Consider the following 27,659-nt stretch of genomic DNA (forward strand, 5'->3'; position numbering starts at 1 on the left):
GAAACATTACAGAGCATCATGAATATGGTTCTCCAGTTGGTGGGACCTTCTGTATGCTGGGTATCTGCCTAACAATGAAGCCTATGCAGTAGTAAAGCCACGCACATTTTAATTTTCCTTTTTTTTTCAGATCTAATTCACTTCTATTTTTCAAAAGAGTGTTTACATTAGCAATAAATAAACAAATGTCTCTCACTGTAGTTTTAAAGGAAAATTTTTGTTTCCCTAGGTGATGGTTTTCTGTTTTTCCCTTATTTTGGATTTTTTCATCCAGCCCTGGGCTGTGCTATATCAAGAGTGACACTCTTTCCATAGATCTACAAGTGTCAGGAGATGGTGAGTATCTATCTCATACCATATGTCTGCAGCCACTGGGGGGTAGGTTTCCTTCATCCTTGTTGCATGCATGGAGTCGGGGAGCCTACTGGCCATGTTGGGATCAGCCCCCAAAACTGTATTCGGAGCCAACAGCGTACACTTTTCACTGAAGCTCCAATCCATCTGCATGCTAATAAAACATAAAATTAACTCTCCTAGCAAAGAAAAGGATATCACAGGGACACTAGAGTTGCCCTTGCATGCATTTCAAAGTTTTTTTTTTTTTTTTTTTTTTTTTTAAAGCCTTATTGTAAAACAAATCTGTCTCAGAGACTAAGGTTTGAAGAGAGGAAGGAAAACAAAAGACCACATAACACTGAGATGTCCCATAAATTGGATGTGCTTATAGTAAGTCAAAACTTGGTATCAGCTAGTAGGGTGGTGGAAAGTTCTCAAGGGTGTTTATAGCTTTCCTTCTCCTTAAGTGATAGCAACGCTCCTGTGCATATGTATTAGCAAACAAGTTAAAAACACCCTCTGATTTGGGAGGGGGAAGGACAAGGCATAGGAAGCACTTATGAACAACTCAAGCATGTGTTCACTCAGATGTCTTTACAACTAAATCACACTTTTTCATCACTTCACAATGTTCTTGTTTTAGACTGCACACCTCTTGGAGAAAATGGACAATTATTAATTAGCACATGTACAGTGATTACCGAGAACAGCAAAATTAAACCAGGTACGTTTTTTTAAAAAAAAATTTTGAAACATTCAAAAAGACAAATGCTGAATTTTCTCTTACTCAGTAAGGAACATGTTAACGRACAAGACTCCATGTATCTATTTTCTGAAAATAACAGTAGTTTTCTACTATTTTAAAAAAATAGTAATCACATTTATTTTAGAAATAAATTCTATAGAATATATTCTTTAATTCTGTTTTTTTTTCTGTGTATTTTACATCGAATGTTCTGTATCCATAATAAGGTAGAGGGTACTGTTTAGCCCGGTAGGAAAGCATAACATCCCTAAAAACGTAGGGATTTCTCATCTCATCCTCTATAATGTCTGTTCCTGACTCCTCCAGGAAATTTAACTGGCAAAATAATCAAGCCCAGATCATGACATTGCTCTGCAGTATAGACACATGAGTTTCTTATCTGGCAAATGCCCTTAAAACAATATTGTGGGTCCAATGTCTCTTTTACTTTAGCTTTGAGTAAGGGTACCCGGCTTGCCTCAGAGGCAGCCCTGGCATGGAGTTTTGACTGAGAGAATTAAGCTGGCAAAGGAGGAAGACACACAGGGGAGTAAGACTGCTTTTGCTGCCCTGTGTAGTGTTGTAGGCAAACTACAGTCTTACTGCTCAAATGTTAAGAAGTCTACAGGTAAATGTTACATATTCAACATAGATTTTATTCTAATTTTCCCATTTTTATGGTGAACTTTATTATTACATTCTTGCTTGTCAACTTGGTCCATGGAAAGAAGAGCTTGCTTTTGCTATGTGTCTCATCTGTGGTAAAATTTCTGTTCACCTCTAAGCAGGATTGGGCTGGACTGGGAAAGTGACTCAGTAGTACTGAAATTTGGTAATGATATCAGAAGAGATGTGAATGACATTTTGGGTGTTCTGTAGAACTTTTTTTAATCATTACATATCCAAGTACCTTACAAACCAGAGCACAGAGAATGGGAGTGACAAAGCTGGACAAAGGCAAAGTCAAAGCCAACAACAGAACCCAGGTCTCCTCTTTCCTAGCCTATATATATGTATATGTGTACACACACACATGCGCRCACACACACACGCACACACACAGGCCCACCCTATTAAGTAGGTCACATTTTTAGGAAGATGTCCTAAACATCTGAAATACTCCAAAACAGCACATTTCCTATTTTGTGTACAAATGTATGTATACAATCTTTATCAAACTAATTGGGCTTATTGAAGATGCACTCTCAGCTGATGAGGTGGTGCTACATGATTGGTTTGTTAGGGCATTTACTGAAATCTGACACCCAGGTAAGATGAGAAACTGGATCTATGTCTCTTAGCAATCCAGTGAGTAACACTACTGTGAACACGGCACGCTACTTCGGTAGAACTTGTACAAAAAGCAAGCTAATATTTTTAGTTGACTCAGAACTATTTAAAAGATCAGTGAGAGGGCTGAACCATATTTATAGCAAGTGAAGATGGTTGCTAAGAATAATCAAATGGCCTTTAAAGCAATGAATAGATGTCAACTCAAATTCTGATTCATGATCAGCAACTTGTGCAAATGCAAAATAGTAACACTTTTTGATCTGACTGGCATACAGCTGATTATAATTTTTTTTAAAAAAAATGAAAAATACTAGAAATTTTTACTGACCAGCATTTAAGGATGTGTTAGTGGGCATGAACGTAGCTTTTAGAGGTGGAACTGGAACTTTCCTGGCAAAAAGCAATTACAGTGATTGCAATTGTTTCCTAACATCAGTTACAGCTTCATATATAAACTTTAACAATGCATTTCCCAAGAGAGTCAAAGTTCACAGTACAGGGAAAAAGGCAATCAATTTTATGTGCTGTTTCAGTGATCTTTAGTGTGGAAATTCTATTTTACAGAGGGAAATGCTTTTCTTATTATTAATTTTTCTGAACTGCATAAATGTAATCATAAATTATCTTCTAGTTTATTATCTGCCTTCTTACAAATAATTATTAGTAGCTAAACACCTTAGTGAGTAAAGAAGTGATACAGGCTTTCAGTAAACATTTCAATAAATGCTATGCCAGATCTATTTAGAAGCACACACTACTGTATGTTTATCATTTAATAACGTAACTCAGCACACAGAAATAAGCCTACCCATAATGAAAGGAGTGGTTATCAACATTAATGATAATTATCTGGGAAATGGGACACATTATATATATTATTATATATAAGCCCAGAAAATCAAACTAAAATATTCTCCGTCCTGTGCTGTATTAAGGCTACTTTTCCTTATATGGTATTTTTTTTTCCCCTTCTAAGCAAAACTTGAAAGTCTAACCAAGGGCTAGGAGTCTTGACTCTCCCTGATGTCTACAGCCTACTCTCAATTTCACAGCCCAATTAGAGTATTATCTACTTTGGTTAGGACTATGATTATTTTTTCACTCTAGTCTACTTGTTAATGCTAGAAAAGGCCTTAGTACAGTCTGGTATGGAGTCATTTGGGGAACAGGTTTAGCCTCTGTTAACAGAAGATGGGGGGAGTGAGTTCTTCCCCCCGCCCCCTTAACAGAAAGGGGGGGGGGTCTTTTTTTTTTTTTTTTTCCTCAGTACAAGCTTTGTATCTCTTAGAAGCTTTGTTATTGTTATTAGTATAGCTCCGGGGAAATCTCTGTCAATTATAAACAAAGACTTCATTTTTTTTTAAGTTGTTCCAAGAATTAAACGGGATGTGTTTAGCTTGTATCCTGAAATCAAATCTGGATCACAAAATGCCAGACCAGATGAAGAGGGACAAATGTATTACTATCTATACTGTCTACACCACAGCCCAGTAATTAAAAATATGTTCTCAATATTAGTCTTTACTAAGCATATTTTATTTTTCAATTTTCAGGAACTAGCGCCTTTAAACAGGGAAAATAGTGTAGGAAAAGCTCCTTATAGAGCCACTGCCTCTATACCCCTCACTGTATCAGCTACTTGTCATCCTATGCTGCATGTTTTAGAGGATTTAGCTGTATTCATCTCTAATGCTACAGTGGTGTAGAAGATATACATCTGGGTATGCAGAAGTTTATAGAGATGTTAATGTTAGGGCAGCCTGGATCTGAAGCCTGTGCAAATGGCAATATTAAATAACCACCAGCTCAGTATTTTGAAGATGGCCGAGATGTATTTTATAAAGTAAGTAAGTTAGTTAGTTAATTATGTACTGTGCTTGCTAATATTATTAAAGATACATTTTACATGAAAGCATAGGGACCAAGAAAACTTCTTATTGCTCAGTAGGGGGTGAATAATGAAACAAAACTATTATTTCATTTAACTTTCCCCTGAGAGTAATACCCTGGTAAAGTGTGGATGATCATATCCTCCAGTGGATAACACTGAGGTTAAAAAGCTGCTACTGATACACAGCTACTCTTCCAGCTCAAGTAGTAGGGATTTGTGCTTTTGGTGCTGGTGTTGAGTAAGATTGCCAGATTTAAGCCTGCTGTTGATGCAAGATGCCTATATACAGAGACTTCTTGTTATATTTGACTGTAAAATATTTTGAACAGAGTTATACTATTCTCATTCTTACATGCAGAACTTGTTAGGAACTGTTCCTAACATGTTTCTCTTTAAAAATGAAGATGGGTATATCTTATATAGAGTGGAGAGTACATGCATTTACCTGGCTACTCAGAGAAAGAGAAGAGTGTTCTGTGAACAAGAGAACAGAGCTCAAGGAACTGCTGAACAGAGAATCAACATGACTGCACTAACCCAGGAGATGGAATACTTTGCAAATGTGGATCCAGTCCCTAGAGAGCTAGGACGTTTTAATGCAATCCTTGTAAGATTAAAAAATGTAGGACTTCTTCTGGTATGAAAATAAGTAAATAAATAAATAAATCCCTTCCTGGCTACTACATGAAGTAAAAATATTTTGCCAGTTTATGTAAAAATAAGAATTGGAAATCACTGTGCACAGATTTCATAAAAAACAATTAAGTAAGTCACCTTATTTTTTTAAAAAGCATTTTTAAAGTCTGACAGTCTTTTCTACTGGAAGATTGTACATATAACTAGAATAGTCACTGTGACAAACTAAAATTTATATTGTGTTTACATGCATACTGCTAACCAGCTAGATTTGACTAGATAAAAGTTAAGATGCTGATCCTTAATTCAACAAATAAGACATGTCTACCTTTCAAATTACTGAACAAATAAATAATATTTCAATATTAGTAGAACAAACATATCAAAATAGATTGTGAAATTAAAATAAGGCAGTGCAGAATTATCAGTGTATAGAAAAACAGGCTCCTACATCTCCTTCTCTAGAAGAAAGCAACTTTAGTTAATAAATTAAAAGTTGAGATATAGTAGGTCTTTCTATTAATTACATTTTCATTTTAGAACAAGTGAAGTGCAAGATAACAGATATCCATATGATGCACTTGATATTTTGCTTGTAAACTGTAACAGATACAGAATTTCTGAAGCTATGTTTCTCATATAATATGCAGGTTCTTGCATATTAATTAGCTCTGTAAATCTGGGATATGATCAGAAGTCCAAAAAAAAGGCAGTCTTATATTTTATAAAAACTGCTAAATATTTAGGGAAACCTAGACGTTTTCACACTGTTTTCCATGCTTCATTTAAACTGTGATCAGCAAGACTTAACCTTTATAAAGTGCTTGCTGAAATACTCATGAACTGGCTCGGGAAARCTTACTCACCGGTTTTGTTAAATGGATTTTCGGATGTTGTTGTGTTACATATACCTCGGAGTCTGGAGCTATGAAATTTCTCCAAAATAGTTCACAGTTCCCATATTTAATAATGTACTGCAAAATGGCACTAAAGTGCATAAATATCTGAATGTTTTGTAGGGCTAAAAGGTGCTGTGTAAGCTTAAACTACTGCTTTGCCATTACATACAAGATAATTTTTTGGGGTGGGAGGGAGAGGTTTGTTCTGAGAATGCCACTGATTCTAATTTTAATGGCAGCTTGTTTACCACCTTTCACCTTTCTAGAAAATGTAAATGCCCCTCTTTCTTACTCTTCAGTTTGTCCAAAACAGTAGAAAGATAAAATAGCACACACTATAAAAATGCATTTCAAGATAACTTTCAAGAAATAGTGTTTAAAAAGAAAAAAAAAGTACATGGTACTCCAGATGAAAAGTGGACATGCTCTTTGTTATTAGCTATGGATCTTCTGTTCAAATGAACGTGCTGTTCATTTTTATCAGAACATGAGTACTAAACTACCATAAATTAAATACATACAGTACAGAACAATTAAAACTTTTTTGTACAGTAATTACTTTTACATTAAAACTCACCATCTTTCCAGATATGTTGAGAATTAGGACTCTAAACGTGATTATTTCAAAGTACTGTTTTTAACAATCTTGCACAGGCCCGACAATCAAAAACATGAAGCCTTGATTCACACAGCTTGGCAGGTTTCACTTACTTTGATAGGTAGGCTACTTTGAATTTTTTAACTTTCTTTTTTTTATATCAAAAGATTGTTTATTTGTTTGTTGTTTCTTTTTTTTAATCATTACATGATCTGTTTGTGTGTGTTGCCACTGCCAATGTATCTCAACAAAAAAAAAAAAAAAAAAGTGTCTGGAACGTTGATAGTAGTCCAAGTGTTGTCTTCCTCTTAAAAAAAAAAAAAAAACGTAAGAGTCTAGGAAATCCAATCTGAGTGCATTTCATAAAGGAATTCAATCCTAGAATAATTTTAATATTAAACAGGTACCGTTTCTACCACTGGTGATTTGATGCACTCTTCGTGCAGTCTGCTCTTTTCTGGAAGGTTTAGCGAATTCTCAGCAGGGTGATCTTGTAAATGACTGTCACCATTCAAAGCTGAAACAAATCCATCTTGAGAGGGACCTTTCAAGTATGAGTGAAATTCCACTTGAGGGTGGCCTGGCCTATGTTCAGTATATAAACTGTTACAGGGAGTGCTGTTATCACCTTCAGATGATGAGCAGCAAACGATCACTGAGGGATTTGCAGAAGGGTAATGATGGCTGCTAAAAGTTTCCTCTGATTGCCGCGTGTAGTCAACAAACTGTTCCGAAGTCATGTTGTAAGGCACCAGAGAAAGACTACCATTCTTGACAGCATCTCTTTCTGAGTAAGTTTCACCAATCTGGTTAGTAGTGCCAGCAACGTGGTTCTCTATTTGGTAATAAAGATTTGAAGAGTTAGTATAGTATGAGGCATTTTTAGAGTGGTTTTCATGCACAGCAGTGCCATCAGAGTAGCAAAGGACAGATGGAAGAGGCACCATGTCAGCATGGGAGCCCATACTTTCCACAAAATCATCTGTTTTTTCTTCCTCTTCCTCTTCCTCCTCCTCTTCATCATCATCTGATTCACTAGGGGCTAAACTTTGTGTGCTAGAATCTGTAACTCCACTACAAAAGCTACTCCCATCTTCCTCTTCCTCGTCTTCCCCTGGGCAGTCCAAGTCGTCTGCTGTCTGAGAATGTATAACTGCAGCCTGTGGTTCAGGTTCAATCTCAAAATTCTCTGCAATTGAATATTCGGCTGGATGGGGTCCTGGACTCATAGAACTAGTGTGTGCGCTTACCTCACTGTGGCAGCCATTTAGTGCAGGAACTTGCTGCTCTCTATTTTTCTCCAGTTCAAGTTTCATTATTGTGTGCAAAAAGTGAGTCCGTACACGGATAGGATTAAATTCAATTCTACCTGCTGTATTGCTACACCCTTCTTTAGTGCAACCACAAGGAAAAGACATACGATCCACCTTTTAGAAAAAGAGAGCACAGATTAAGAATACATATCATAAACCTGGTGTTATGACAGAACCTAGACAGCCTAGAGAAACAGAACAGTGAAGTAGGATTCACCTGAGAAGTACTCATGAGAATAATCCAAAATAACAATAATTCAGACAGTTAACCTGGAGTTTAACAATACTTCAAGAAATAATAAGGCATAGATTTACAATGCTGTGGAACAGGAAAAATATTTCAGTTCATAGCTGTAGGCATTATACAGTGGAACAAAGAATATACAGTTTTTCTGTTTATGGATCTGCTACAACTATACTAAATGTTCAAATCCTGGCAAAAATCACTAGCAGGAAAAAAAAGTTATCAAATTTCATGAAAACCATGGAAATTAGAAAGCCAATGAAACATAAATTATGTATAAAAATCTTTCTAAAGTTTCCAATAGGGAGATACTGCCCACAGAAGATGATAGGAATGGAAACTTGAATACATTTTTTAAAAAATACTTCAGTCAATTGTAGATGAATTGTTTTAAGCCTAACAGCTTGGGGGCAGAACTTGCTTATCTAATAATAACTATCATCTTAAATATCTAAAAATGTGAATGAATCCACAAATCAGGTACTTCAAATGGCTTATGGTCTATGATTTTTCATCTACACTGTGATACCTAAGCATCAAATATAATGCAGGGGCAAACCAAATAAAGTCCAGACACCTGAAGATGAAAACAAACAGCAAAGAAGGGAATACGTTACTTAGAACAGCAAAGAGAGTTTTGCTTGGATTTAAGTAATTACAAAAAAATGTGTTCATGGAGAAATCAACTCAGGTGCTAACAGCTATTCAAGAGAATTAGTTGAAACATCTTTTAGAGGACATTTTGGAACATTTACAGTTGTACATAGGAGACCATGTAAATGTGTGACATAAAATATCTTTTCAGTTCACAGACAGAAAAACTACATGATATATTAGCAGTTGTACTCTTTATTGCTGACATCTGCATGTTAGGTAAGGATAATAGCATAGGGTTTCGTTTGTTGCTTCTTACTGAGCTTGGATTATAATTCACATTTGAATATTATGTATGTGAACGGTCTCCGCACTAAAAGTTAGTATCCCTTCTGACATCTGCAGGCTACTGAATCTTYTGTTTTCTCCATTTGAACACTTAGTCAAAGGCTGGAGAGGAACGTGAGGAGCAGTGAATTTGTATCTATGTATGTGAATGAAAAAATACCAGATAAATGTCTATGTCTAAACAAACTATAAAATAAATAATGGTTTTAATGAGATAATTTGTACTGCACACAATATACTTTTAAACCTAGGCCTTAAAAAGCTAGTTGAGATCCACAGGCATCATCATGTAATATGCATCATTTAATGATTTTCCATAATATGTTTACTTACCACTTTAATAACAACAACAGCAAAAAATACACACATACCCTTTGTTAGTTAAGTAATGACAGACAACAATATGGATATTTACCTGACATTTTATGCCTGCAAGACTGCAAGTACAAGTTTCTGGATCACAGAATACACGGCAGTCACAGCCACAATCCTCTCTGGACAGGCGGATGGCTCGCAGCTCGTGTTTCTCTTCCACATCAATCTTCTTCACCCCAGAAGCTCGTAGCAGTGCCCTTCGTTTTTTTGTTGGCAGAGGTTGTAGAAAGAAGTATTCATCTACTTCAGTGTTGTCTAGATCAATATCATCATCAGAAATGTCATCCAGTGTCAGGGTATTAGCTTCTTCAGATTCCACTGTACCATTTTTTGTCATCTGTAGTACAGAACAATTAACATAATATGTAAACTATACTTACAGATATGTGTCATATATGTAAATATATGTAATGAATTACAAATGCGAAGAGCCATATGTAAAAATCCTATTGCTTGTCATGCCTTGCTCCGGTTTCCGCAACTGCCAGTAAGTTCTATATTACAATCATAGATGAGGTAAAAAAATTTAATTAAAGCTACATTTTTAGTTTCAGGTTGGTCATGAAACTAAATTTCTTCTAAATCTCCAATTTCTTAACTGTTCTATGAACTTTATCATATGCTGTAGTTTGACAGATCTCATGCCCTTATAAGATTCTAGCCTTACAGTATTTCTGCATAAGATGATTTTTCTGAGCCCTTAATTGATTTTTTGTTCCTATTTCTGGGCACTTTGAAACTCTTCATTATCCCTCTGAGCTTAGTAGTTATTCAGCCAACACTGCTTCAGATCAGGTTACATCAAAGATTTCTAAAATGGATATTTTACGTACTGTTCTCTATCCTGTTCCTCATATCGCCTGACAACTTACTTGCTATGTGTATAGCTGAGGTCAAAAAGTAGTATTGCCACTGAAGTGTTTGGGCAGCTGCCTGTAATTGGTTATTATTTTTGAACCTCTAAGTCACTTAATTTTTCCTAAATCCTACCTCTGTAACTTCATATTCATTTGCAATGGATTTCATGTTGCTGATACATATAACTCTTCTGAAGTTGTTTATAGTCCTCTTAGATCCTGAAAATAACCTAAATAGCTTTGTGTCATCATACATTTTAGTATTTCACTAACCAGTCCAGATTATTCTTAGATTGTTAATGAATAAACTAAGAAACAAAGGAACACGGTGTTAACCTGTTATAGGATCTTGCAAAAAGCTTTTTCCTGCTTGTTTCCTAACAAGATGAATTTTTGACCCTACATATATATGACCTCCCTAGCACTATGAGTTCCCTAGGCTATCTCCACTGTATAGTTTTCTTCTTAAATCTTTTAAAATTTGTTTCAAAATTAAATGCCCATGAGCATCAAGCATAAAACTCTAATGCCACTTTCTACTTTCATGAATTTAGGACACTTCAGTGCCACATGCTTATAAACCATTTCATACAGAAAAGTCTGTAGTTACTCAAGGAGAAAAGGAAAAGATGAAAAAGCCCGTTTTCTTTCATCTGCTGTACTCAAGGAAGGGTAACCTTCCTATGCATGGTACAGCTAGCTTGCTACACCTGCCAGATAATACCGGTAGAAATTTTATGAAAGTTCTTTTGAAGAGAAAATTGAGAATCAAAATAACAACGAGCACTAAAAAAAAATCTTGAGAGGGGTAATAACATTCACTACATGGAAATATATTTTTTCAATCTCAAGTTATATGTAGTGGGTATGGTACCACGTAGCAAACACCTGTAGCCAGTGCAGTTATATGACTGTTTTGTCATGCAGTGAACCCTTAGTCTTTGCTTAGTGCAGAACACTGGGAATCACAGTGTAGCAAACTCCCTTTTTATCCTACTGCTTAATCCTGTCACCTCTCCTCCTGATGCTTCATCTAGCTGTGCTTATGAGTACGAAAGCAGTCTGAATCTTACCCATATCACTATTTCTGCTTTTTTATTGTTCCCAACTGGGTTAGGTATTTTAATTTTTCCATTTACAGTGACAGTTTCACCTTTCACAACCTTCTGGATTACAACTGTCATTTTATAGCATAAATGAATTAATCAACAATGGGCTTCAATTGACCATTTACTGTCCTCGTGATTGGAGTTTTATGTTTATAGTAACTGGATATGGCAGCCACAGAGAAAAAAGATTACTCAGCTATTTTCTTGTTAAGTCAGGTTAAGAGCAATATCCTTTGAGGAGAAGAGTCCCAGTATCATGACTGGTAGTCCTTACATACCACATAAAGACTACATATTATTTTATATACGGAAAAAATCTCCTTAGCATCTGTAATCATTCATTCCTCTTAGCAATTCAGAACATATCAAATATGTCAAATATCAAGGCATCAAGTGAGATTAGTCTGCTGTTTGCCGTTTCAGAGAACTTTAGCTCATCCTGAGTCCTTTGATGGATTACTCAGCACTCTTATTTGTCAGCAACAACAACAAAGTCTACCAAATCATTATTTGGAATGGAACACTTTTTTTTTTCTTTTTTTAAATAAAACTGCAATTTGTTGTATCCTCTGATACTTTTCTCAAATTTGTCAACTACAGAATAAATGCTAATGGTGTCTACTATTTAAAAACAATGTATATTCTAGTTCCTCTACACACTGAATAAATGACATGTACTTGGGAGGCTTCTTGAGGGCTGAGAATTTTGGGGGTAACCACTAAGAGGGATTTATTATCCAGGGTGGGAAATATGAACACACAGAATATTTCTCATCTTGCACAAAACACAGGGACAAGTTAATCTCAACTATTTCAGCAAGAAAACAGATTTAGTTCTATTCTGCTTTGGAAGAACCAAAACCAAAAAATTCAGTTCCAGTTTCAAATTCTCCAAATGTTCAGATCTAAGGTTTTAGTTGGAGCCTACTGATCTTTCCTCATTTAATAACCCTTATTTTTCTGCTTAGTATATTCAGTGCTTTTAGCTAGGAGTTTGAGCATACTGTCTTTTTCATAACAAGGATGGTAATAATTAATAGGTCATTCAGATTATGACCTAATTATTGTGTTTATTTCAAACAGTAAAAGTGAGTAATTCTATTATCCACTGACACATAAATTACATGCAAAGGTGACAACATGGTCTGGACACAAGTCACTTATCACAAGCCTGTGCTCAGAACACTGGGTTACCCTCTCAGTCTTTATTTTACTGTTTGATTTTTTAATATCTTGTCTTTAGGTCAGTACACCACAGATTAAATATGGTCAGAATGAGAGTAAGTGATCAATCAAAACATCATATAGTTTGATTAGCAGCCAACACATGCTCCTAATGGACTTCAGTGTACTTCTTCAACAAAATAGACAGGACGCAGTCATGATCTCTGCATCAAATAATCAGATGGGGAAAATATTTTTTGTTTTTGTGACTGGTTATTTTTGCCTGGCAAAGGAAATACCAAATACTTGACACAACCACATATGTAAAGAAAGAAATATTTCAACAGAAGGTTAACAAAAAAAGATTTTAATATACCTCATACAAGTAACTGGGTAACTACAGAAGGAGGAAGACTATCAAAGACCATCAAATTACATCTTCCTACTCAAACTATAGGGGAACATTAAATTAAGTATTAAAATTATTAAGATTATACCATTCCTTGCCATTTGTTCATGCACATTTCTTAATGTCTTATGGAGCTAAAAAGACAGGAAAAGGGGCTGGAATCTTTTTAAATATCATTTGTTTTTCTTTTTTTTAAAAAACAAAAAYAACAAAACACCCTCATCCTTTTCCACTTGCATTTACCCTGTTTTCAGAATGAGAACGGTCTGCTCTATTATCTATCAGTCCACAGATCTATGAGCCTCACCATCACTAGGGTCATGCTAATTATCTTCATTTAAGGAAATATTATGAGTAAGCAGTAAGGAACATTCCAGCTACTTTATTGTGCTTGCTCATAATGTTTCCTCAAATTGCAATATATTAAAGTAAAGCCTACCTTGTACCTTTCATATTGAAAAGACGCGTTCATGCCCAGATTGCCATTAGAATATTCACACTCAGCTGCTAATAGTGTGTATGCCACAAGCAGCAGGGTTTACACCAAACTGCTCGTGCTGAATGGCGAAAGTCACTTGAAGATGATTTTAAAGTCCTTCTCTGATGTTATTTAGAAGAAGTTTCTTATTTAGTTCTGTACTTTCATCAAGTAAAACAATAAAGAGCCTCTAATAGTCTCAACTCTCTATATTACTATCTTTAAAAAAAAAAAAAAAAAACTACAAGAGGTAGTGTTTTCTACCTATGGATTTGAGTTGTTTAATTCAATGGAAAAAAAATAACAAACCAGGAAAACCAAGATTAAAAAAAAAAAAAAAAAAACACTGAAACTTATTTCTTTCTTTTTCCCTGTTGCATTTCAAACAACAACAACAATCTTTTTGAACAATCTTTACCTTAATGCAGTTTCTCATTTTCTTCATTTTTCTTTGCAGATGCAGAGTAATTTAGATGAAAATCCCAATCAGTACATTTTAAATAAAGAAAAAAAAAAAAAAAAAAAAAATAAAAAAAAAAAAAAAAAAAAAAAAAAAAAAAAAAAAAAAAAAAAAAAGTATTTCACTCTACTAAAAGATTTAACACTAATTAGATGCTACAATTTTTAAGACACATTCAAGATTCTGAAGACTTAACCGTGATTTCTTCGTATCTGAATTTGAAACTTTACAGTCCATTTACTAGTCTTAGAAAGGTTAGTAAACTATTCCCATATCAGTTGCTGAGAATCAATGAGGAAAGAATCTTGGCAATGCTGAATTAAGTGTAGGGTAAGGATTTTTCTATTTGGGAAAAGGAAACAATTAAGATACAGGGAGGAACGCATATCAGGCTTTCATTATTCACTCAATACTTATGAAGAGATTTTGCGGGAGTTTAACATTCAGAGTAGAAATTATCGTCCACTTCATGGAGCATGGGAAAATACGACAGGGCAGATGGAAGAATGCATTGTGCTTGGAAGAGAAGCCAGAAGTAGAGCCTGTATTTTAAAAGAGAGTGGGCTGAAGTGAAGTAGTTGAAAGAACAAAGAAGATCCATCACAGCGTGGAGGCAAATTACGAAAGCACACAGAAGCAAGCTATATTATACTCAGTAGACATGAAGGCTAAGAGGCCTCATCTAGTCTTTAGAGGTAAATAGGATTTGTGATTTTTCTTAACTTTCTCCCTGTAAAAAGAAAAGGAAAAATGAAATATTTGCATGCCTTACTATTCTTTACTCACTCCACTGGGGATTTCTCCCTCCCTCCATTTCATCCTCTATCTGTATTTCTGGGGAATATATGATCTGAGCCGAGTCCTGGAAGTCTGCCAAGGGATCTATGCAGAGTCATTGGTTACACTGACACAGCTCAATTCACACACAATGCTCTGAAGATCCCGTGATACAAGACATTTAGAGGTGTAATTTCTCTACTCAGTGGTTAAATTAATAATACTCAAGCATTTCGCTTCCAATCTGCACAAATAATCCGTCTTCAATTTCCCTTTGTCCTGAGTGATTTTATCTTTGTTTTTATTATGCTGGTTCAATTTTTATAAACTATTTAATAATCTATCTATTTGAACCAAAACCAAGAGACTGAAAAAATAATTACAGTAATAATAGTCATATGCACTTCTTCAGGAATTCAGATATAGATCTGAAGGAAAAATGCTAGGAGGCATATCAAACTAGGTGGATGGCAGTTTACTTTGGGCAACCATAGTAGTGTCTGAAACAGATATAATATCACAAAAGGGCTGTCAAGCACAGTAGTTTGGCTACAATTCAAAAAAATGTTCAATTTTAACTACAGGATTCATCTGAAAAAAGCCCAAAATATATGGGGGACAAGCAATTATTCAGAAAATATTTCACTGATCAAAAACGTAATAAAAATGGAAGTTTTGTCACAGATTTGAAAAAGACACAAGGGACACTTTCAAGAACACAATCTTCTCCTCTATTCTGCTCTCTTCAGATGCACAGTTTATTTTCTCTATTCTGCTATATTTAAAAAGCCAGCTTCAAACCTATAGTGTGGATTTTTATCACTTGGTATCTCCAGTTCTGACCAACTGAACTGATACAGATGGTTAATCACCCTTTCAGAAAATTAAACACTCAAACTAATAACAGCATGATATATGATTATAGAAATTAGCACATTTAAAAAATATTATAATTGTTTCTTACTTTTTGCTGAATTTGCTTAAGGTAGCCAGGAAAATAAGCTGTTTCACTTCCTGTACTTATTACCAAGATATTACCATCTCTTTTCCAACAGGGCACTGTGCAAGGTCTCGTAAGACTCATTCTCTTTCTGGTGCTTCCAGACTTCTGCTGGACACCCTGTTCAAGGCTCAGTTACACTTTCTGTCTGCCTTTGTTTCCTATCTGTAGAAAATAAGGAATAAACAACCACCTCCCTGAAAAGCTCTTTGAGGTAGCTACACCAGCATTAGGTATTATCAAACAAAAATGTATCTTCAGTTAAAAAAAAAAAGTACAGTATTTCCACTGAAATTAGAGTCGATTGCAAGGAAGGATTTTTGTTTAAAATGTACAAATTGGGTCCGTATGACCCTAACACTGCCTATGTAAGTGCCTATGTAAGYGCATGAGGTAGAGATCAAAGTCTCGAAGGAATTTTTACCTTTAATTTTAGAGAATTGAGTTTTTCCTCCCTTAGATGCTCTCTTAACATTTCTCGGTGAAGCCTCTCCTGCTCCATTGCAAACTCTCCAAGCGTGTATTGGCGCACACTGTTGTGGCGAGTGGACATTCCCAATGTGCTTCCCCCTTGGCTGGGAACACTGGTGAAGCCTTGCCTTCTTGTGAAGTAGTACACAGTAACACAGTTAAAATGGACATTTTTTGTTCTCTTCCGCTTCTCTCTCTTCAGGATTGAAGATGCTAGAACAGAAGTAAATTACATTTATGATAACTTGAACTCATAAAAGCAAATACTTTGTCACTTGAGCAGCTTCATTTGCCTTAACAATACCTGATTATGCTAAAGTTTGGGGGAGTGCGCTCCAAAGGAGATGATACGAGCTGAAATATTTACAGTATAGGCAAACCTAGAAACTGTTATAAACTAATACAACTGGGAACATTATTGTCTATTTTAGAACAGAAATTCTTGGCCAGGACAATTGGGTTTTCCCACAGCCCTTTAATAACGTGTTATCATTTCACCAAGGCAGCAAATAAAGCCTAGCAAAAGGAACTTCTTTTAATGTCTCACTTCAAATATAATGATTGCATCTCTCTAAACCCAGTGAACGCAATAACATTACCTAGGACAGAAGTCAGGAGAACAGCAGACCAATGTCTCCGACAGAGCTATACATTCCATTATTATTCTGTCAGTAAGATTACAGCTGCAGTGCTCTATGGCTAGCTCTTGGCAGTGTTGGACCACATTAGAGGAAAATATTCTATCTTATATTCTAAAATATGAGCAATTAGTGTTAGAAAAACTATAAAGGCAATAAATTTAGTGTTTCAGATTTTCTCAAAAATTTATAGGATCATCATCACGGAATGATAATATATGAATAATGCTGATTAAAAATCAGATCGACTTCTTTCTTCTTTCCCTTCATCATTATTTCTGTTGCCATCCACTGAATACATGTATGTGTTTGTGTGTCTGTGTGTGTATATATATATATACACATATATACACACATATACATACACACATATATGTATGTATACCCACTATAATGTGTAGAGTTTTGATTTAAAAAAATCTAGTCCTTTCTCTTTTCTCATTCCCCATATATTCATCTCTCTTGCTCAGTTTTTCCTACACACATACATAGTTTCATATAAAATTGGATTTATTTAAAAATAAACATGGTATTTTAACTTTTAAATATTATTCTTTTCTACAGATATTTAGTAACTCCTTCCTGTGATCCTGATATATTGTTTCTCACTGGTAACAGCAGTGAGCCTTTAGAGTAAAATAAGAGACACCCCTTGATTTTTAAGATGTGCCAGCAGCCTGGTCTATCTGATTTATTACAAAATAACAATAGGATGTTGAGAAAGTAGATAATAAGCTACAGCTCTGCAGCTTAGATGCAACAGTTAAGTGGGTGTGAGAGACCTAATTGCCAGAATTCAGGCAGTAAAATGATTTTACAAATGCCTGACTACTTTTGACAGAGTTGGAACCATTTTATAAAAGCAGTAAGGTAAAACGGTGTACAGCACTGGTCTAGAATTGCACTGTCTCTAGAGACTGGAAGCACTTGGCCTTCAGCCCTGATTTTGAAACAGGTTTGGTTTACTGTCATAGTTAAAAAATAGTTCATTCTCAGTAATATTATGTAGCAAAAGGATAATGATCCGAAATGTAGGAAAAAAACCCTTGTACATACAGTAATTCTGTCAAAAAATCAATACAATCTACCTAACTATACGAGAAAAAATTGTATTAGAAAATATATTCCTGTAACCAAACTACAGGTGGCTTGCCTCACTAACATAAAAATATTTTGGGTTCAGTGCAACACTGAAATAATTATTATAATTATTATTTCAGATACGATGAAGGTATGTTAGACTTCATATCAATAAACAGAGAGCCTATATTCATCAGTGATACAATTGCTTTCCAAAAAGGATGTAGGATGTACATGGAGGAATCAAAAGATAGACTCTATTAGGTCTATTTAAACTTGCATCCAAGTTCAAGCAAATCTCGTATCAACAGAGCCTGTCAAAAACATTTATAGGAAAGTTTTACTGAAGGGGAGAGAATAGCGATGTGTCAATTTTGTATAATACTAAATATTGATTTAATGTACTCTTTTTTCATACATGCTACACTTTCAAAACAAAATTGTTATTTTTAATAAAACCCAAGTTTTTAATAAAATCTGAAAGATGGGGTAATTTTGATATTGATATTCTCTCTCAATTTGGAATGAAAACAAATATTCTTTGAGTCAGAAATTCCTTTGCCTATATGCTCTTTTAGACAGGAAAGTGCATATTAAAAAAATCCTGCTCCTAGCCAAGGAGGCATCTGAACCATCTGGGATGTATCCGATATCTGATGTAATTGTGTTGTTATTATTTGAATCTCAGTTGCATCTTTCCTGTATTTAGGAGGCAATACGATAGCTACCAAGGTAAAAGCAGCATTTTTATCATTAAGAGAACCAGCCATAAATGGGATGAGAGATAATACTACGGAAAAGTAGTAAAGGAAAGAAAATAAAGAAGGTTAGATTAAAAGAAAAAAGAAGTCTGCTTCTGGATGAAACAGAAGATAAATATGCCCATAAATTGCACATACTAATGCCTTTGAATCTCTATTTGTGAACTTCATTATCTATTACATAATGTCTAAAGTTAAAGAAAATTGTTTTAGATAGTAGCTATTTGATTTTCCTGACATCTTTGCTTACTGGCAGGAATACCAAAAGTTGTAATAAAACTTCTTTGTTTTATATCTGTCATCCTTTTCATGTAAGAACTGCATTAAACTACTTTCCTTCTATATATAAAGAAATCAACTTTAATTTTATTCACAATCTAAACAYTAATCTTAATAGTTAAATGAACTTCATATAAGAAGACTGTGTGATATAACTATTCCCAATCCAAAAAGAGAATGTCATCTTATAGTAAAAATTAGATCATATGAATAAGCTTTTCCAGTAGGACATTTCAGGAAAGGGAGTGCACATGTGTGCATGTGTTTTGTCAAAATTTAGAACAGCAGTTGTAATACATCACTGCACACAACATGCTAACTTTATGCCAAAATGTTAAGTCAGCAATCTCTCTCCAGCAGTCTGTATCAATGACAAAGTTAAAGTTTTTTTAAAAAAAAAATATTACTGACAAAAACTGTGTTAGAATGCAATTAAGATGAACTTCGAGATAATACTGGGATACTTTAATTGCAAAACAATCAGCACTATCGACCTAGTTAGAACGAAGACTGGGCAAGAGCTGACATGCATTTGTTGCAAATGTCATTAAAGCTCATACTTTTATTTATTAAAGCTGTAGTTCCTTGTCAAGCAAATTATATGCTAACCTGTGTAAGTAAGCAAGCATGTAAACATTCAGAGGAACATACAATTATTTTTTTCTGAAAGACATTGCATCTTTTGGTTCTGCTTCCATGTCACCCAAGTGCTCATTAAAGGGAAGAGCTGAAGTTCTATGAATAATTCTGTAGTCATTTCCTCTATGTTACTGCTAGGAAATAGTCAGAATATATTGATATTTATGAGAATGTTATTTTCAAGAACAGAGCAAGCAGGAGCTGCAGAAGATTATAAGATTTTATTCAGTTACCCAGAAACATAAATTAGAGATGTTCATCTGTGCCTTGTTCTTGAAGCTAGTCAACTTGCCATCAGTGGGGGGACTGGAGAATTGCAACCACCTCGATAACAAAGGGCACACGAGGAAGCAGGTTATAAGACATTCAACTGCAAAGAGTCAGCACTGCAAAGGCACTCTGTTCTCGTTCTACTACACTTCCTAGAAACCTCTGAGCAAAGGACTGCTTTACAGTGGTCTCTCTCTCAAAAAAAGTAGTAGATATTCAATGGAAATGTTAACTTTTTTTCAACATCAGTGACAAAGCCCTCTATAATCCATTAAGCCTTTTTACTTTTATTTCAAGCTAAGCAAAATTCAAATTCTCAGATCATCTTATCAATAGTCAGAGGTATATGTTATTTTCCATACATAGTACCTTAAATAGCAGGGTCAAATCAGTCATAATCAGGGGTGATGCTGACTCGTTCCAGCATGCCCTGCATGCATACTGTCAATAGGAACTGGACAATGATTTTTGAAGATGAACCTCCACTGTCGTGGATTTACCAGTTTGAGGCTGGAGAGTATGTCAGTGGGAATATAAATATTCATCATCATCTAAAACTGTCCTACGGATTGCACATGATGTTTAATGTATACCTGTATTACAAGTGTGATAACCTAGTCTGCTAAACTTCCACAAAGGGAAAAAATATTCCATTCTCATATATTTAAATGAAGAATATAATTTTTAGGTATAGGGTTTAAGAATACATGGAATTAAATATTTCTGATAGATACTTAAGTACTGCAATACATACAATATATCGAAGACCAGAGGGAAAGATAATACTCTTAAGAACATGATCACTGGTACAAAACTGCCACTATAACTGAACATCTTCAGATATATATATTTTCAAAAAGCATTGTTAGAATTTGTCATCTGAGATGATACCAACAGCTCTAATTTTGAGTTTTGGCACTTGACATTTGAGTGGTTCAGTTTCTGCATTGAGCAGAGATGAGCCCGAGTTAATAACCTGCTTGCAACTGGCCTGGCTCCTCGTGGAAGCAAGGCTGGTCCAGTTGGGCATATTAGCTCCATGTCTTTGCCATGCGAAAGCAGCTGCTGTGCACCCAGGCCTGTATCTAGACACACCATAGCCACTTTCATGCAACACTGATCCTGAGCTAACAGTCACAGCATATGTAATCTGCGACATACACTGTTTATAGAAACTGAGAATCATCTGTAAACAAACTAAAGATTAGGCCTAAAAACTTCGAAGTAATTTTGGGGAAAAAAATTATCTGGTATTATTAAGATTAACTCTGCAGAGAAACACAACCTACCCTTTGTTCTTGTCCTTTTGTTACCCTTGTTCTTGACGTGCATGCACACATAAACAGCAGAATGCATTTTTTTTTTTCCATCTTTTTCTCAACTACTGGTCTCTCTCTCATAACAACTCTCTTTATCCATAACAATTATAATTATTTCATGACTAAGTAGGATATTTTTGCCATTTCTTGGTATGCACAATTCCTGGCTTATGCACGTCTCTGGCTATTAAAGACTCTCCAGCAATTCCAAAATTTAAGAACATCTGTATGACAAGCCAGAGATCTACAGAAATCTACAATGTCTAAATACAAGATACTAAATATTTTAGTTACAGCCCTTCAGTTTGCAGTATTTCAGTAAGGTCCTTTTTTCAGTCATCCACAGTATACCTGTAGTAGTTCAGAATACAGGAAATTGCTTAGCAGTAATTCAAGAAGTTGAGATTTCTTTCAGTGCTTTGTTCATCTGGCTACACACCAACAACCAACAAGCTTCATCTAATGCAGTACAATCTGCTTCTCAAYTGCAGACCATGCAGGACATAGCAACATACAATGCTAAGAATGCACACTTGTACAAACACATGTATGTATATATAGATGCATGTATGTATTTATATATACAAACACGCACACACACAGAGCTACCCTTCCAAATTACACAGATGAAGGCTTGACGCAGTAAAGCACAACCTGTGGTCTAGCAGGTATTGGAAGATGGAACTGTGAAATGATCACAAATAAACACACAAACATTACTATAGTTGTTTCAGGAGGAGATATAGTTGGGAACCATCTCCTAAGTTGGGCCACTAGTTCATATTTTTTATTATCATTGTTTATATTAAAATGCTTGTTATTGTTTAAAAATATATCTGTTTAAATGCAAAGTACAGTTTTTATCATCCACTGACAAACATCAATGGCATACAAGATGGTTTATGGATCTCTTTCCAGAAAAAGTAAGTTCCTTAGATTTTTTAAAGCTTATAGGTACTTGAATGCCTTAAACTGTTTTTATCTAGACTCTGTGATTTGTACGTCTGCATGAAACAGGAGGCCACATTAATTTATTTTTCAAAGATATTCTAAAAATAAAAATTTAAAGTAAACATAAATAAATACATAAGTAAATACATCTATCATGACAAATACAACAATAGCCTTAAATAAAAGTATATAAAATAGCTTCCATAGCTGCTATTGTTTCTTTTATTTGGGCTGATGTTGTATAGCTCACCGCTATATGGACAGTTAATGGGAGAAGTGTAAATATTACAAATAGCAGTTTTAACCTAGCAATTCACTCTGGCTAATGACTGTTGCACAAAGCATTTATCTTTGCTAGAATTCATAATCAGTGAGGAAATAATTTCTGGCTTTGGAAAGTCACTGTTATCAATGAGGAAGGCAAGAAAAATGAGAATCATTCAAGTCATGTGCAGTCAGAAAATAAGAGAAGTTTTAGTTCATCAACAAAGATGAAGCCTACTTAGTGTCATAATTATATGGAATAAAACACCAAGTCCTGCTGCTAAGTTTCCTTCAAATAATGGTTGTCATCACCATATTCATGCAGATAGGCTCGTAATTTTAAGATTTTTTTGTATTTACCTTGCAGGTTATAAATGAAATTTATTTACTAACTCATTTTCCATAGGTTACTTAGAGCTTTATCAGAAACTCTCCAACTTCTGAAATTGTGCCCTTTATACACTGGGGTGGGCTGCTACTGCTAGCCCCTCCTGCTGGCAAATGAACCACACTCCCAGCACATTTGGGAGTGCACATCCCTGAGAGCTGTGGGGGGAGACAGTGGCAGGGGCTGCCTGCGCACCAACCTCCCCAGCCACCGCCTGCTCCGAAAGCTGGGGTACAGTTCTGCAGCTGGTCCCAGGACCCTTTCCTTCTCCATCTCAAGCTGTATTTTGTGCCTTCCTCCTTGAGAATAATTATTCTTAATGTATCTGTGAATTTCTGAGACTACCTTTTTATAAACATTGAATATAATAAATAGATAATTAATAATAGATAAATAAGGTTGGTTTCTTCATAGACTTGATGCAAAATGAAAGATGCAATACAAAAAACAAATACAAAAATTCAACCTTTTCCACATTTGAAAAATTCATGTTAATATATTTCTTACATCTTGGTAAAAGACTTCAATCATGAGCCCACTCCCCAGGCCCAAGAAGAGTAAAAGGGAAAATCAATATTATATACATATCAGAGTTTAGCCAAGTAGCCTGGTGTATCTTTGAAAAGCATCCAAGTCTCATTCCTATATGAATAAATTATAACTGATGAAATAGGTAAGCAACAGACTGAAACTAAATCTTCCTCAATAACTCTCAGTACTAACATATAATGCACTATGCAGTCACACTTGTATCAGCCTCTGAACAGTCTCATTTTGTTCTCTGTGCCTTACAGACATCAGTGGAATTACAGTGAAAAACTTGGGAAGATAGAGCATTTAGTTCTGTACACTGAGCTGCCAAAAGAGTACCCAAAACCCCGCCACTGGGAATGGATCCCACTAAAGCTGTATAACTGTCTACAAAATACAAAGCATGCATCCTAATTTTATAAAATCCTGATAGCAATGACATGTTAAGCCCATAATGTTTTTCAAACCATTTCTACTGAGAAAACTGGTAGTTCTTTGATTATGAAACATAAATAATCTAAGTTCTGGCCAATCTCCAAAACATAAGCACTTTCTTCTGCTGTCTCAGCTATTCTCCTGATGTCAAAGACACATTAAAATAAATGTGAACCATATGGTTATGCAGCAATTACTAGCACTCTTGCATCAATGAGGGCAAAGCAATTCATTGCCACCATTGCAGAAATATCTTAGTCACATGAAAATTTCAAACGGCTGGAAAAAAGTGCAGGAAGCAGCCTTTTTGACTAAAACTCCATCTCTAACAGGAGGGAAGTGTTGATTTTCTTAAATTCTACTATCCTGTTGTTTGTCTGCTTTTTATATACCATATGAACCAGAATGGTAAGGAGGATTAACACCATTCTGCACCTGCTTCATAACTTTCCCACATAGTATTTAATCAAATCTAACAATATAGAACAGTCAAACCTAAAACATCATGGTAATCCAAGTCAGATCATTTACAAAAGCCAGCTTGTTTAGCAGTCTTCCTAGAAAGCAAAAACTGGGGAAGAGAGCATATTCCAGAAATTGCTTCCATCTTTCCCCCAGTGCCTTCTAAAAGATAAATTTCTACTAGTCTCCATACACCAAATCTATACATTTAACCCCCTTAAAAATTATATGTTTCTCCTATATGCCTAGAAATCCACATTAAGAGGCAATACAATGAGATACTATATCCCCTCCCCAAAACAGAATCGTAGAATCATAGAATCAGTAAGGTTGGAAGGGACCTCTGGAGATCATCTAGTCCAACCTCCCTGCTCAAGCAGGGTCACCTAGAGCATGCATTTACACATGCACTTGAGGGCAGGAAGGTATTTTCTGAAAAAACTTTGAACCTGAAAATCTTTAAGGGAACTGTGCACTCAGAAAAAACGTAAATTGAGGAATGACAATCAGGCAGGACAGAGGCAATGTTGTGGAATGATAGTGTCCCTCTGGCTCCATTCTCTGGTACCTTCCTCTCAGGTAAAATCACAACTAAACTCACCTCATAGGAGTGGCTCAATGGGAATGCTTGCCTAATGCTAGATTTATTTATGCGATATTTGAAAAGGTTTTTGAAAAGTGCTAGTTCAGAGGAGTTTCACATCAATAGAGAAGGTTTTTCATTTAACATCTAATTAAACATTCTGTGAGAGTTCTGTTTAAAATTTTACAGAAATGTCGAATTCTTTGAATGCAAGCCAAACTCTGGAAATTTACTGCTAAAATTTCAATGAAAGCTTTAAGTTTTCTTCATCATCATCCTTTATCTCTGAACACTTTTCTGTGACATTCCTCATCATAATAGTCCAGTCCTCCGTTCTGCAAATATAATCAGCCTGCAGGGAGAAGTGGAGACAGTTAACTGCTCTCTGCCTCACCATTTACTCTAAATACCAGCTGCTGTTCCTTGGATGATTATTTCTGACCTTGGCCCTAGTTTCTGACAGTGTGAGAAGGAAAGCTGTCACCCTTACCTTTGTAGAAACACCCATGCATAGCAATTGTAGGCACTGAACTCCTAAGGCACTATGGTCTACCCCCTTCTCCCATCTTACGGGTAACTTCTGCAATTATCCATCTGGGCTTCACATTTGTAAACATATTTTGCATATTTGTTAGAAATATTTTCAATGCAGAATTTTTCTTTATTTCAGAACAAAAAACCATCATTTAAGGCAAAACCTGTCTCTCTATAATGCATGAAGTGCACTAATTTATAGGAAAGAAATTCTCAAAAACAGAGAAATAGAATTAGTCACACAAGCCCTTCTAAAAATCAGTGTGAGCCTACCTCCTAATCCTTCTTTCTCTTTTTGGAAAAAACTCACTCTACAATAGTCATTGCTCCCAATGAAAGATAGCAGGAAAAATTCTCTTGTGCCATATCCTGCCCTATCATTTTGTAGGAATATTTAAGCTAAAACATTGCACCATATTTCACTGAATTTCTTGATATTTCTTCTTTACTGCCCAGATGAACTCACTATTTTAAAAATGAAAAAAAAAAAAAAAAACTCAACCGTTTGCATTTCATAAGGTGAGTCAACAAATAACAGGAAGAATGTATTCCTTATTAACAAAGAAATTCCAAGCTTGGTTGCAGGCAGTATAAATAACTGTAAGCTGTCATGAAAAAAGAATGCACCCTTTAAGTGTTTCCCCATAATAAATCAGCATCACTGTGTCTCACTCGTTCAGATTTCTACCGTTAGCCAGTAATTAAACACACAGTTTAAGCTCAAGGCTCAGGTAATGCCTTATGCTAATCACACCAAATAAAACTTTATATTTTGCATAAAGATAATGTTAGAAGAATCTAGACTATCCTAATGATTTCAAAGGATTTGATACAATTCTTCAGAATTCTAAGTGACGACACAGACAAGACAATCTCAATTTGTTAGCAACTCTAAAATACTTGAATGAGTAATTTTAAGGGCATACAGAAAGAAATGCAATGGAGCTGTATTTGTATTTTTGAACACTTCTAGTATTTTCCATGGTAAAAGCAAAAGCTGGAGGGAGTATTTATAGACACTGAAGGGTTTTCTCAGAACTCATTATTGACCAGCCACATTCATAATGAATTTCAGGCATCCAATACTGTTTAAGTACTACTCTAAGTCATTACTACCAYAGCCATACTAGCAGAACAACAGGGTGTATGATAATACAAAGAGAAGGCTGCAGAGCTGTAGGATAACCTTGTTAATGGCACTGTTATGCAAGATATGGATAACTGATGAAGGATATCCACTAGACCATGTGACAGTTCTGCCTCCTGTTGATGAAGATTATATGATGAGGATTATCTTTTCAGATGAGCTAGTGTGGGAGATTTTACCTGCCTGAAAAGCCTCTGTATTAACTCCATTAGCCTGAAAGTTTCAGTTTCACTACACTGAAGTCAAAACACAGCGGAAGGAGGCAGCTCCTCAAATTGTATTCCTTAGGAGACTCATTTGTGATTAATCTGGTATAGAGAGTTTTCAACAGAACAAAAGAACCAAAGGCTGGACATGATGAGGTCTTCACAGCACTTTCAATTGCACGTAATTCTGCAACTTATGTTTGGTTATTTTTCTTTACTAGAAAAATAAATCAAGTGTTTATTAGGAATAGGCACCTCTACAAGGCACCAACATGGAATCCAGTGTCCATCAGCGTGCACAACTGTAGAAACCGTCATGCACAGACATGCCAGATAGCAACTGCCAAAGAAAACCTGCTGGGCAGCCGATAGGGTGCCTGATCTCAACAGGGCAATTAAAAGGAGCTGAAATGACATTGAATATATTCCCACGCTACATACCCCTTCACACAAGAAAAAGTGAACAAATATTCTCAGGCCTGACTAATAATGTGTATGTAGGTTTAAACAAATAGTCTTGACTAATAATAGACTGCACATTTGGACTGCTATTTGAAGATGAACATCCCCCTTTTTGATAATGGATGAGGCTGTGAAATGGGACAGGTAAGCAGACTGGTTAGTAACGTTTTGAATATGCTTTGGAATTTATCAAGGTAAATCTGTGGTCTGAATAGTAGCCTGCTGAATGAAACTGAAATGGTATCAACAGATTGAAGAAAGTAAGTAAAAGAGAGAGTGAGGATTATATCTCTCATGATAACGTCCGATAATAAAGGTGCTTGATCATCATTTGATAGGAGAATTAAAAATCTGCAGATGTACACACCTACCTGACTATGAGAAAGCAACATTTTTTTATTTTTTTGGTTATGAACCTTGTAACAGTTGTCTACACTATATGGAATTCCTTGTATTTTATATAAATATATATTGGAGTAACCCTAAACTAACTGAAAGCTTCGAAGCAGAAATCAGCAACCACTTTATTCAGCAGTACACTTTGCCTGAAACACAATGTAATTTAATTTCATGACTCATGTGTAACTTGGGCTAAGAGATTTTTCTTATTGCTATCTTGATTTGTTTAAATGGACATACTGTTAAAGAAACTAGGTAGTTATCTCTGTGTAATAACCACAACGGATAGCGCTTAGGGACATATTATTCATGTA

At 35.3% G+C, this 27,659-nt stretch overlaps 1 protein-coding gene and 1 long non-coding RNA gene across 2 annotated transcripts in view; one reads left to right on the forward strand and one right to left on the reverse strand.

Annotated features, from left to right (window-relative positions):
- The first annotated feature begins 235 nt into the window (after nucleotides 1-235).
- On the forward strand, nucleotides 236-13,796 carry LOC146600257 (uncharacterized). The gene is made up of 3 exons (XR_014898322.1): nucleotides 236-336; nucleotides 980-1,060; nucleotides 13,747-13,796. It is a non-coding gene; the product is annotated as an uncharacterized LOC146600257 (long non-coding RNA).
- The window catches only part of CSRNP3 (cysteine and serine rich nuclear protein 3), a 96,165-nt gene continuing 75,227 nt past the window's right edge, over nucleotides 6,722-27,659 (reverse strand). Inside the window, exons 4-6 of the mRNA XM_085325851.1 lie at nucleotides 15,951-16,210; nucleotides 9,313-9,609; nucleotides 6,722-7,825 (exon numbers count right to left, since the gene is read on the reverse strand). Coding sequence (XP_085181977.1) covers nucleotides 6,794-7,825; nucleotides 9,313-9,609; nucleotides 15,951-16,210 — 1,589 coding nt within the window. The 3' untranslated portion in view covers nucleotides 6,722-6,793. The remainder of the gene's footprint in view (nucleotides 7,826-9,312; nucleotides 9,610-15,950; nucleotides 16,211-27,659) is intronic.

Source organism: Rhea americana, unplaced genomic scaffold (genome assembly GCF_003343005.1).
Source record: "Rhea americana isolate MKP2758 unplaced genomic scaffold, rheAme1 scaffold_124, whole genome shotgun sequence".
Lineage (NCBI taxonomy): Eukaryota > Metazoa > Chordata > Aves > Rheiformes > Rheidae > Rhea > Rhea americana.